Raw genomic sequence first — 12,193 nt, 5'->3', positions numbered from 1 at the left:
ATTTAATCACATCATAATTCCAACGTGTCAGAAATAAATGAACTGGAGGGCTTTTCCCTTGGTGTCATTTCCCAAGGATACTGGAACCATGGCAGGATCTTCCACTCCTAAATTAGCTCCATGTCTCTGGGGTCTAGACTGAAGAAAAGTGATACTTCTCGTGCAGCCTCATGATTAATGGCTAGATTGCTAGCTAATAAACACAGGGCATGAGAAATAGGTCTTTCTCACTGCTGTGTTTCTCCCTTGGGATACTCACCAGTATGGTCTGTACAGAAAGAATATTTCTGATCTTGCTCATAATTGGAAGTCGTGCTGCACCAGAGATGTCCATCCTGTCGCCCTTCTGTGGTGCAGGAGTAGAAAGTCCTGCCGTTGTAGGTGAACGGTAAGACACAGGGCTCCCCGTTTGAATTGCCACCATAAGTCTGCGTTATAGCTACAAGCATAACCAAAAGGGTCTCGGTAAATACAGCTGCATCTATCAGCCACTAGTAGGTGCTTATTTATATCTTAATTGAGAGATTGAGCTTGTGCTGCAAATACAGATGATCATCTGGTTAATTTCAGTCAAAATGCATTACACAGGAAGCCATGACTTTTGTGGCTAGTGCAACCCCTGATTCCTCTGTCAGTGGTCCTTTGTTACAACTTCTGCTATCATGCCTCAGTTTCTCCATTTGTAAAGCTCTATTAACACAAGTTAATTAAAGATGCTGCTCAAAGGATACTGGAGGGATATGCATGACTCTGTTGCTGGCATAAAAATTAACGTATGAGGCTATTCTAGGGGAGAAGTCAAGCACACCGATTATTATGGCTATAAGTACTAACTACCACTTTTGTAGCCCAGAAGAGATGCATTAGGTTGTTGAAGTTTATATCACAAAGCTCCAGAAATTTGAGCTGTGGAGTACAAAATACAGATGATTATAGTTATTCAGAAAGTGACCCCCTTATAACAACATTTTAGACAAATAAATACAGAGTAGTTTAATCCGCATGACAGAAAAAATAATAGACTAAAAAGATTGAAAGATAACATATCGAATGTCAATCCTGGCGGTTATCACAAGTGGTGAGATTATAAGTTTTTTTCATTTGTTTTTTTTTGTTTACATTTCGGGGGGTAAATGAATGTATTGCCTTTCAAAAACTAAATATTAAAGAAGTTATCGGTACTATTTTTTGAAAAGATAATGCAGACCTGTCTCTTGGCAGCTGACTCCGTTGCCCAGGCAAGTGCAAAGCATCTGCTTGTTTCCCTGTGTCTTCAGCCACTGCATCCCCACTGAGTAAACCACACCACTGTCTGTGACACAGTGACCATATGGAGCAGGCTGAGGGTGAGGCTGGGGCTGGTAAATGGCCATTCGGACATCTGCGACGGTACCAGATCCTAAGAACATGAAAAAGGAAACTCACAAAGTTGGACAAAAGAAAGTAACTATTTCCTGAAGTCAGGATCATTAGGGTCCTGTACAAATCACTCTGAAATCTATGTTGTTACTGACCTGAAACTGGAAAAAAATGCTCCTCCCATTTGATGGTTTTTACTTTCAGCTGACAAAATAATCCACAAAGTCTACCAAAGGGCTTTTATCTTCCAGATCATCTGGAGCTACTGGGATTATATTTCTAAATCACACACATTACTCTTCCACTTAACAGAGCAGACACCTTCACTCATTACTCACTCCAAGGAGCTCACAGTCCGTGCATTCACAATCCTTCACACCTATTTTTGTTCCAGCTCACTTCTGACCACTTTCTTCCTTGCTCTATGCCTTGTCTCATGAGCTATTCATCATTCTCTTATGTGCCCTGTGCTGTCCTCATGCTTTTCTCTTCACCTAGAATGGTCCACCTCATCCTTCCTCTCTTAGCGGCTTCCATAAGCCCAATATACCAGGGCATTTCTCTTTCTGACCTTGTTTTGAGAAGTCTCTGCCACTCTGCAGTGGACCTCTTGCCATCTGCATAACTCTGGGCTCTTCAGAAGGTACCCTGGGCAGCATATTAGAGTGTCCTTCCAAATTTTGTTTCTCCACTGGATTATTTGTGGATCTGTTGTATTTTTTTCCTAAAACCAATCGATCCTCCTAAAACACTCTTCCTTTCAAGGTAAGACAACAGATTGTATCTACCTGTTTTTTAAATGTTTAGAAATCTGTTCTCCTGAAGGCCAGACCCACAGCAGGGAAGAGTCAGAATTGACACTAGAATGACCGGTAGATGTAATTCAGCTCCTTCCCTAACTGAAGCTGGACACTAGAACCCAGAGAGACTTCACAAACAATACTTCCTAAGATCATATATACTGAGAACAAGGCCTCTGTACTCACACACCCAATCTGGGAGAATCAGAAGGCACATGAACATAAAGATTCTATAAAAGTAGATTTCATTTTATTTAACCCAGTGTTTCTCAGATTTTTTGAATAAAAATAGGTAACATTTATTAAATGCTTACACCATTTAACACTGACTACCCTTTTAAATTAAAATTATTTCAGTAAATTGATGTTTTTAATTGTTTCTTTTGGGAGTTAACAGCAATTCTACTGATGATAATCGAACAACTAAAATATATTATCAAATCTAATCTTGCTCACCTTCAATAAGTGCTCAGAACAAGATGAAAACTCATCACAAGGAGAAAAACCCAAGAAAAGTAATTAATAGTTTTAGGTAAATGGTAGTTTGCCAAGAGGCTAAGCAACAATGCTAGCATATTAAACAGTGAAAACGTAACCAAAATATATTAAGAATAACAGAAGAAGTACACACCCTTGATTGCCATATTTCTTTCTTCTGATTCTTACAAAAGAGGCTATAATACAAAGATCTTTTACTTGTACCAGAAATATTTAAAACATCCTTTTAAAAGAATACTTAGATACTGTGTCATTCATTCCCATCTCTAGGCTCTCTACGAATTTCTTAAATTGTGAATGCCAATACATGAAGAAAATGATAGTGTATTATTTTATGGAATGCAACAAAGTTTGCTGGAGCATGGAAACCGCACATAAAAGATGGTTTCCGCTAGAAAAAGAGCTGAATGTCAGGACAAGAAAATATGTTCCATTTTGAAAAACAACAAATGTATTTTTTTCTCCTTTCCTAGCATAAGAATCAAGCAGTCATATAACTCATCATAACTCTCATTTCCATTAACATGTGCTTTAAATATTTAAAATGCATATACATGTATGTATATGTATGTAGCTATATGTGTACATATATAGATCGATCTATATCTACATATCTATCTATCATATATATTAGCATTTATGATATTTATGATATTAGCATTTTTTTAAACATCAATTTGACCGCTTGTGGCTAAAACTGCTTTTCCCCCTAATATCTATTTTCATTTCATTTTTATATAAATTGAAAACAACATTAAATAAAGTTTTAATAACTAACAATATGTAAATGAACTCAGCTTATTAGCCGAAACACCGCAAATCATCTTTAAATGGCATGTCAAGAGAAAATGGATTTGCAGAAACAGTTTTGAGAATGCTACCCCGTGTCCGGCCCGCTCCTTCTGTGCCTCACCGGTGGATGTGGTCTGCAGAGACGCGTGCCTTTCACACTTCCACTCCCCTCTGCCGTTGCCCGTGCAGATGCACTGGAGCAGGTTCCCCCGATTATCCTTCTTGCTCCAGGTATCACCGATTCTATAGGATGTCTTAGTGTCTTGATCATTGCACCTGTCTGTGTTGGAAAGAAAGCATTTAAATATGTAAATCAGGTCAAGTTTGTCAAATGCTCAAGTGAAACCCAAATAATAAATATAGTAAAGCTTGGTAAGCTATTTTTCGATGATAGTTTTATATTGAGCTGTGGTGCACGTTAAACTTCCAAAAGATGGAATTACATGTGCTACAGCAGAAAGGGAGCTGTATGATTTAGTCCAGTTCCGCTTCCCTGTTTGCCAAAATGCTTTTTTTTTTTTTTTATCATCTTTCATTCACTTTTTAACATAGTTTTTGCATTGTTCCTTTAGCCAAATTCACTCTCTGGCTTTCCATTTCCCTTCTCTTTCATTCTCAGGCTCTCCCAGTAATTACTGTGTATGACCTGCCTTTCAATAGGGGACTTTCTTTAGAAAAACAAACAATAGGAAGGCAAGTAGGTTTCAAAAGCTCTCCCCATTTGCCCCAAAGAAGCTGTAAGAAGGTAGCAGCATCTCTTTTTTTCATTAGTTACGTAAAAAATTCAGGGGGCTACCAACTTCTTTGACCAAAATGGTCTCTTCTTCCCCCTGTACACATGCTTATTTAAAACCACTAACAAAATGGTTTCTTTTGAATTTCTCAGTGTTAACTCTGCAGTGGGAAAGTGGGATTATTAAAGTAAAATTATAATTTATAACTAAATTGCCATTAGTGTATGCGCTCAATTATCTGGCAAATAGATTGTTTCAATTATAATATGGTTTTGTCCATATGCTACAATGTGAGTAGAGAGGATTTGATTTGTGAATCAGAAAATTACTGTGCTGAGAGAAAAATAATTAGACAGTTGATGTAAATTCACATAAATATATACCCACATTGATCTATCACCAGAATAGAGGTCTGAACGAAGATATGATGGCTGGTTACGGCTTTTCCCAAGCCCTCAGCTAAAAGTATTGTCTTCCCTTGAACTTCCATGGCACTATTTTCAATATTTGTCTCGAAGCCCTTAATATTGTGCTTTGTAGAAGATGAATATATAAGCAGTTCTCAACTTCCTGACCTACTTACTAAGTGCTCTTTGAAGACTGGGCTGATGTCCAATTCACTTTTGCATTCCTATACCATCTCGTACAAAGTAGGGACTTATAAAATTTCATACAATAAATGACTTTTCTTTGAGAAACTTTTCCCAACTTGCTATTAGAAGAGCTTTAAATAATAGATAAGAGGCTGAGTCAGTCATCTATTTTGTCTTAAGCTAAAACATTACCACCAAGGTCTTGAAAATCTGATAATTATAATATTTTAAAGGCAAAAGATTTAATGAACCAGCAAGTTTCTGGGAAAGATTTGGTCAGAATTATCACTTTCCATGAGAGATTTATTTTTTGTTAGCAATGAATTCACATTTGGGTGATAAACATTTTAAGGTGGTTATTTTAAGCAAGATAAATAGGTTTGAAATACTTAGATATGATTTAAAATATTTTTAACACCAATAGTTAATGGCTACTTTGCCTTAACGAACTCTATAGTTGCTATTATTTTGAAGTTTCAGAAAAAAGGAAACCTTAAACCCCTAAGGCAACCTTAAGAAGCCAGCTTCTTTACAGGACTAATAAGCCTATTTAAGAGCTTTGGGTGAGAGGCACTGTCCTTAACTCCGGAAGAGACACATAATTTTAACCAATGGCTATGGCTATGCCACCCTGAACACGCCCGATCTCGTCTAATCTCAGAAGCTAAGCAGGGTCGGGCCTGGTCAGTACTCGGATGGGAGACCACCTAGGAATACCAGGTGCTGTAGGCGCTAAAAAAATAAATTAAAAAAAAAATTTTAACCAATGGAATAAGGACTTTTTATTTTCACCAATTTTGCCTATGAATAGGCCTTATTTAATTTTGAAACATAAAAAGAAACTTTAAAGCTTTGCTCCATTCTGCCAATAGTACCCATGTGCTCAAAGATGCATACTTGCAAAATATCTCAAAGATAATTCAGATTAAACATTTGCAACTAATCTTCATGTCCACAGCACATTTGGCATTGAAGTGAATATTAAGGCTTTTTCTTTGTAGCTGATAGCCTAAGTCCTTATTAAACTAAGTTTTTTTTAGTTTTGTTCTTTAATTTAGTCTTCTTTGAATAAGAAGTTGGTTGGCTGGCATATTTGTTGTGTTCTAAGTGACATCACATTACCCTTCTCTCTAGGAATTCAGAAAACAATACCTGAACTCTTTATCTGAACATAAAGAACTAAAGCATACTTCGAGAGGTACAGGTGATACGTCCACTGCCTTCTCCCAGACAAGTACAATCCACCATCATCCAGCCTTGATAGGGCTTTTCCCAGGTTTCCCCAACAACATAGGAGGTCCCACCAGCATGATCAAAACATTTCTCAGCTGTAGGAAAATGTGGAGGAAAAAAGGGGGAAAAAAAGTTATTTTGAATTGTGCTGTCTCCCTGTAATTTAAAGTGTATTGTGTAAGCAAAAACCTAGCCACATTTTTTAAGTGGTACTCTGTTCAAAAAAAAAAAAAATTGCCCTGTAACTAAGCACATAGTAAGTAACCAAAGCGAAAGAAAGCTCAAGTCGAGTTGGCAGGCAGAAATTTTGTTCTCCTAATAAGTACATGGACTGTGTATTTTCAGCCAGCACCTTTCTTCTTCATATCAGTATTTTAAGTGAAAAGGATTTATGAATGTATCCAGTCTGTGGGAGACTAAATATGCAAAATTCCAATCTAATTATGAATGATCAAGTAGAAATGCCTAAAAATGTGACAAGTATTTAAAAGTTGTATTTCCGTAAAAACAAACATAACACAAAAGCTTCTAAAATAAAGAACAATAAAGAGTAAAATTTCCAGCCAGAAATTTTTAAATTTGTATCTATAGAGCTCAACTGAAGATTGAGACCAAATGAAACTCAACAATTTTTATTTTGAAAAAAATTACTAAGGTTTGACAGAACACATACAATTTTGTGTTTTAGTCCAGTGTGTTCCAATGAAAAAATTGTGTAGAAAGTATCATTTTCTCTTTTAAATAAGTTGATCTTGACCAAGGAAAAATCTCAGATCGGATATTAGACAAGAGAAATGACTTTTCTCTAAATCTTTTAATTCTATCTTGTGCTTCTGAAACAAAATTAAGACTTCTATACAGGGTGAGTACTTTCTGATTTGATTCCTTAAGACTATGGATTATAAAACATTTCTTTTTTTTTTTTTAAATAAACATCTATTTAAATTGTTATTTTCTGAATTGGAATTCAGACATCTTGTCCGTATGGATTCTGGTTTCATTCCAACATTTGACTGCATTCCCATCCCTCATTCATCCCTACTAGTCACACACCTATGGGTTTGCAGGTCCATTCTCCTTTCCCGTTGCCGAGGCACACACACTCTAACATGTAACCACCGGTCTCATGGGGTCTCCTCCAGGTGTCACCAATCTTGTAGGACTGACCCCCTTCATGGCAGCGGTCTGGTCAAGATAAAAAGCAATTGTTAGAGTGGGACAGAAAATATTTTTTTTAAAAGAATAAGACTCATGTTCTCCAGAGTAGGTACTTGGGTTAGTCCGAGTAAGGACACAGAGAACAGCTTTCCCATCAGAGACAGGGAAAAAGTTAAGTTTTGGTTGCTCGGGGTCATTCATTTAAATGTTTTGTTTAAGCACAGCAAGAAACCACAGAGAAAACTGAATGGCAAAGAAAGTGGTCATAAACCTTGGTTCCCCAGAGGGATCACAGGAAATTGGACCCTAAAGCAGAAAAGTAAGGCTGGCAAGCATGGTCTTGTCTCCACACACACACATTGCAGATTAAAACTGAGACTAATTCAAGGAAGAGGCCATATTGGGGATAGTAGTTCAGCTTTCAGGAGTGTGGAGTCTATACTTTACCCTATGTTAGAAATGTCATTTTGGCAAAATGCAAATAGATATATACACATCAAGTGTGGAAATCTGGGTACTTTTCTAGTCTATTAAACATAATGGCACATCCAAAGGCTGAACTGTCCACTAGATTGTAAACACTATGGACCCTTGGCAATTAAGGTTTGCCAAGCAACTTGGACAAACTCTAACATTAAGTATGGGGAAAATGTATTGAGCCTATTCACAAGGAACTGACTTGTTCTTTCAGACAGAAACCTTTAAAGTGCTTAAAGGATAGATTTTTAAAAACTAAATGCTATGTTAACAGAATCTATTGGTAACACAGTGAATCACACTGGAAAAAGTACCTGAGCTAAACTAGAATTCCTGAGTCAACCTAGTTCCCAAAGTACTATGGAAATACTATTAGGCTTATGATTCCATATTATCCCTAGGAATAGAGAGATCTGCTTCTTGCGCATAAACTTCTGGTCACACAGAAACCAGACTGTTTGTGGAATGCACGAGGTCTTCACATTGCAAACAAGAATTGCTGTTCACACAATGGCTGATTCACTTTCCATGACCATCTTCCCAATCACTGTGCATGATCATATGATCAGTCTGGCTTGAAGATGCTTCTAAGCATGTATGTTTTACTGGAATGGAACCCAGGAGATCTACTTGGTTACACTATGTATTCATTCTCATTCTCGCTCTCTCTCTCTCTCCCTCTCGTCCATACAGACTAAACAGTGATTCTATCTGTGCTCAGAATCATCTTCCAGAAGCACAGGAACCAGTTGAGTGACCACATAAGAAAACCTGGTCACCTGGGGTAAATCTCCAAATTAGGAATATCCCGTCATGGGTAACAGAAAGTGACGGTGACAGGAATGGAGAAATTCATATTATGATATTTTAGCATCATTTTACAGAATGTCTTTCTTACTTGCAATGGTGCAGCTTATTCTCCTTCGCCCAGCCCCGATGCAGGTACAGTCCCAGATCATGGAGTCTTTAGGGCGCTCATAAGTGTCACCCACCCGGTAAGTGTTCCCAGTATACTTGTCAAAGCAAGTCTCTTCAGCTGAGGGAAGAAGGAAAGTCCATGTGAGCCTCACATATGTAAAAACTTTTCTATTCCATTAATCACACCCAAAGGAAAACTCACTTTTCCATTCTATGAGTTGCTTGCACAGTACAAAAGAAAAGTTTTAAAAACTTGAAGTGGGAGATCCAAATTTGACCTTAGGCTCTAATAAAGCCTCAGCTTTTGAACTTTTACGAGTTCTCTAATTTTCTGTAATTAATTTCTATTGTAAAGGAGTCTCGGGCCTTTCAGAAAAAGCCACATAAATACTCCCTTAGGACCACCTAGATGGTAAAGGAAGGGCTTCAGATTCGGATCTATGTCTAACTCAGAAAGTCAAACCAAGGTCCACATGAAAAGCAAACAATTTAAAGAGCCCCACCCCCACCAGGCACAGTGGCTTGTTAATCCTACCATTACCATTTTAGCCTCATCTCTGCTTCTTTGTAAAGGTTGCTAAATTTACAAGAAACATGTCAACGGTCATAAAGAAATGAGAACATTTTATAATATAGTGCCCAAAGTGTTTTCTGGCCCATAATCTTACAGTTTAAGATCTGAAATAACTTTCTAATAAGTTAAAATTTTACAAGCAAGTGTTTTTGGAGGGAGAACACACAAAATCTTTCATTTTTCTCATTAAAGCCTTCGGGAGAGTAAGACGACAAGAAGGAACGACTTGGGGATCCATTTGTTCTTTTTGCTTTAAGGGTGAAAGTAACACATGAAGCGCAAATATAAGCATTCACTAAATTTTTAAAGAGAAAATGACAGATCATTCTATTAAAAAATGGTGTATGTATTTTTACTACTAATGTTAAGTTTAATTAACGAGCACCACTCCTCCATCTATTACAAGGTACTAACTACCAGAGAACCCACCACTTACGTTCAGGCTTGCTCTCGCAACTAAAGCCGCGGCTCCCTCCATAACAGGTACAAACCAAGGTGTTGCCCAGGTAGGTGCGTTCCCATTGTTGGTTTATCTGATAGTGATTCCCGTTGTCGAAACAACCAGCTGTGAATAATTGACGGAAAAAGTTACCACGTCTGCATCCCCCCCTTTTTCCAAATCAGGCACGTTTTGTGCACAACTAAATTGGTGTGCCTAAGCAACAAAAATAGAAAAATAAGTTAATCATCAGGCACCAGGAGAATTAAAAGCAATATTCCACTAAAATGTAGATATAGAAACCAGCTATATAAAGAGTTAACCACAATTTGTACACGTAGATATTTAGGTATTCCTTTTTTTTTTTTCTTTCTTTCTTTTAACTTAGCTAAATGTTATACAATGATGTCATTTCCATCTGGCCAGGGGTCTACATCAAAGAAGTGGAAACGTTTTGAAAAGCAGATAACTGGAATTGCATTTTAAACTGTGCAAGGAATTTCAATGCTCTTCTGAGGTAAGAAGTCAAGAGGGCAACTTTAAGCAGTTTCCTTTAGCCAAGGCAAAGGGAAGGTGTGTCTTTGAAAAACTAAGAGGAATTCCGATTTCTGTTCCTGGAGAGGCGTCCTGAGGGGCCCCAGGGCAATCTGAACTAAATTACCTCTCTTTCAAGTTGGTTAGGAACAACATAGCTATGTAGCTACCTTCTTCCTACCCCCATTCTGAAAATATTTAACCAGTTATTTAGTAACACAGAAAATAAGCAGGACCACACTAAGCCCAAACGAAAATTTAAAGGCTACGTTATTTTCTCTTTAAAGGTAAGTTTGATGCATTCACAGGAGGACGACCTGGCAGTGTAGAGTTGATAAGAGAGCAGCAGGACATTGCAGAGCCCCTGTCCTCCAATGTATTAACTTATCCTAGGCCCTCAGCCTGCTCAAACCAAGAGCCTTTTGTGTCCATAGCCGGTTTCCCTCGTTAAGGCGTGCAAACGCTCCACGCACGCAGGCGCGCTAAACTTCAGCTACAACTTTGGTTGGCTTTATGGTCCCATCCCTGCGACAGCTTGCTTCAGCTCGCGGTCAATACTCACGCTTGTTTTGGCTGACAGCCACCGGCACCTGAGGCTGAACGATTTGCTGAGCCTGCCTCTTGCTCCTCCAGGCTCGAGTGGAGGACACAGCTATCCCCAGGGACAGGACGGCCAGCAGCAGCAGCCCGGGCCCCGGACCCCTGAGCATCTTGAGACGGTGCGGGGAGAGACGCCCTCACCAAAAGGCAAGTTGCCACCAAGTTTAGTTCCTTTCGCAGCCTGCGGGAAAAGTCTCTTCCAGTGCCTCCTGGGGGGTGGACGCTTCAAAGAAGGTAAGGGTCAGGGGATGGGGCAAGGGACGGGTAGAGGGACGGAGGGGAAGGAGAGGACGAAAGAGAAGTTGTGGCTGCGGGTCCTGGCACGCGTCAGGGGTCCCCTCTCCACCCCCTGTACAGCACTGCCGGTGCGGACGGCGGAGCCCGGACAGCTGGGGTTTATATGGGACGGTCCCCTCCCGCCCCCCGCGGGGCCCAGGCGTACGGGAGGAGGGACCCGCTGGACTCCCCCCGCCTCCTCCTGCCGCCGCCGCCGCCGACCGCGCGGATTGGCTACGGCTCCGAGTGACGTCAGGGGACTGTGGGTTCACCGCGAACAAAAGAGATGCTGATCGCCCGCCAGGGTCGGGACTAGAGAACTTTTTTTTCGGTTTCCTTTGCGGTCGTCCAACTTTTGGGGGCTGAGGGGATGGATGGGAAGCGGCTGGAAAAGGGAGACTGGGAGGAAAGGAAGGGGCTGGAGTTGTGTAAAACGAAGGGTTTGCAAGACCTCCTCCCTCCTCGTCCCTCCCCCCCAGCCACCCCGGTTCCCTTTTCTTATTGTGATGGGGTGCGGGGGTCGAGGAGTTAGAGGACATTTCATCATATCTAGAAAAAAATCTCTGCTCACTGGAGTGTATTTCGGGGGGAAGAAAAAAAACCATAAAGTAGCCACCACCTAGCAGCTGTAGGAATGTAGACTCTGCAGTCCCAGGGCGCGGCTGGCTTTTCTCCTGTTCCCTTTCTTTGGTCTAATGTGCAACGACTTGGGACTCAGTTTATTTGCCTTCATAGCTTCCTGTTCAAGACTTGCTCCCTTGCAAACGCTGTACCTGTCCAGTTCTGAGGAAGTGCTAGCTGGGGAGCGCAGGGGGGAAACGATCCTTTAATGAGCTTCTACTAAGTACCGGGAATTCCGCCGGGCGCTTGGCAGATCTGGAGGAATTCAGAGAACGATGTTTCTTTAGAAAGAATAAAGCAGTTTGCTTGCTATAAAGTCTTCCTTTCCTGCTGATGAGATGCCTGTTTCCACCGAAAGTGCAGTCAGTCATGGTCGACCTGAAAACTGGGAAATGAACTAGCTGTGGAGAAAGCTAAGAAAAGACCATTTACAGACTTGCCTTTCCTACAGCCCCTTTCTTGCTATTATTTGTCATTTTCTTTTTGTAGACATCAGTTACATCGCGGAATTCCCACCCCCCAGTCCCGCCGCCAGATTTTATATATATATATATATATATATATATATATATATATATATATATATA

General features: G+C 39.9%; 1 protein-coding gene and 1 pseudogene across 1 annotated transcript in view; one reads left to right on the top strand and one right to left on the bottom strand.

The window, feature by feature from the left end:
- FN1 (fibronectin 1) overlaps window positions 1-11,094 on the bottom strand; it is a 66,520-nt gene extending 55,426 nt beyond the window's left edge. The window contains exons 1-9 of the mRNA XM_011358694.2: window positions 10,672-11,094; window positions 9,573-9,701; window positions 8,543-8,680; window positions 7,063-7,194; window positions 5,967-6,104; window positions 3,571-3,729; window positions 1,208-1,399; window positions 232-439; window positions 82-133 (exon numbers count right to left, since the gene is read on the bottom strand). Of these exons, the coding sequence (XP_011356996.1) occupies window positions 82-133; window positions 232-439; window positions 1,208-1,399; window positions 3,571-3,729; window positions 5,967-6,104; window positions 7,063-7,194; window positions 8,543-8,680; window positions 9,573-9,701; window positions 10,672-10,819 (1,296 nt within the window). The 5' untranslated portion in view covers window positions 10,820-11,094. The remainder of the gene's footprint in view (window positions 1-81; window positions 134-231; window positions 440-1,207; window positions 1,400-3,570; window positions 3,730-5,966; window positions 6,105-7,062; window positions 7,195-8,542; window positions 8,681-9,572; window positions 9,702-10,671) is intronic.
- Window positions 5,390-5,508, top strand: LOC111738721 (annotated as a pseudogene).
- Window positions 11,095-12,193: the final 1,099 nt, after the last annotated feature.

Source organism: Pteropus vampyrus, unplaced genomic scaffold (genome assembly GCF_000151845.1).
Source record: "Pteropus vampyrus isolate Shadow unplaced genomic scaffold, Pvam_2.0 Scaffold42, whole genome shotgun sequence".
Classification (NCBI taxonomy): Eukaryota; Metazoa; Chordata; class Mammalia; order Chiroptera; family Pteropodidae; genus Pteropus; species Pteropus vampyrus.
The sequence above is the reverse complement of the archived record's forward strand: the minus strand, read 5'-3'. Positions and strand labels throughout refer to the sequence as shown.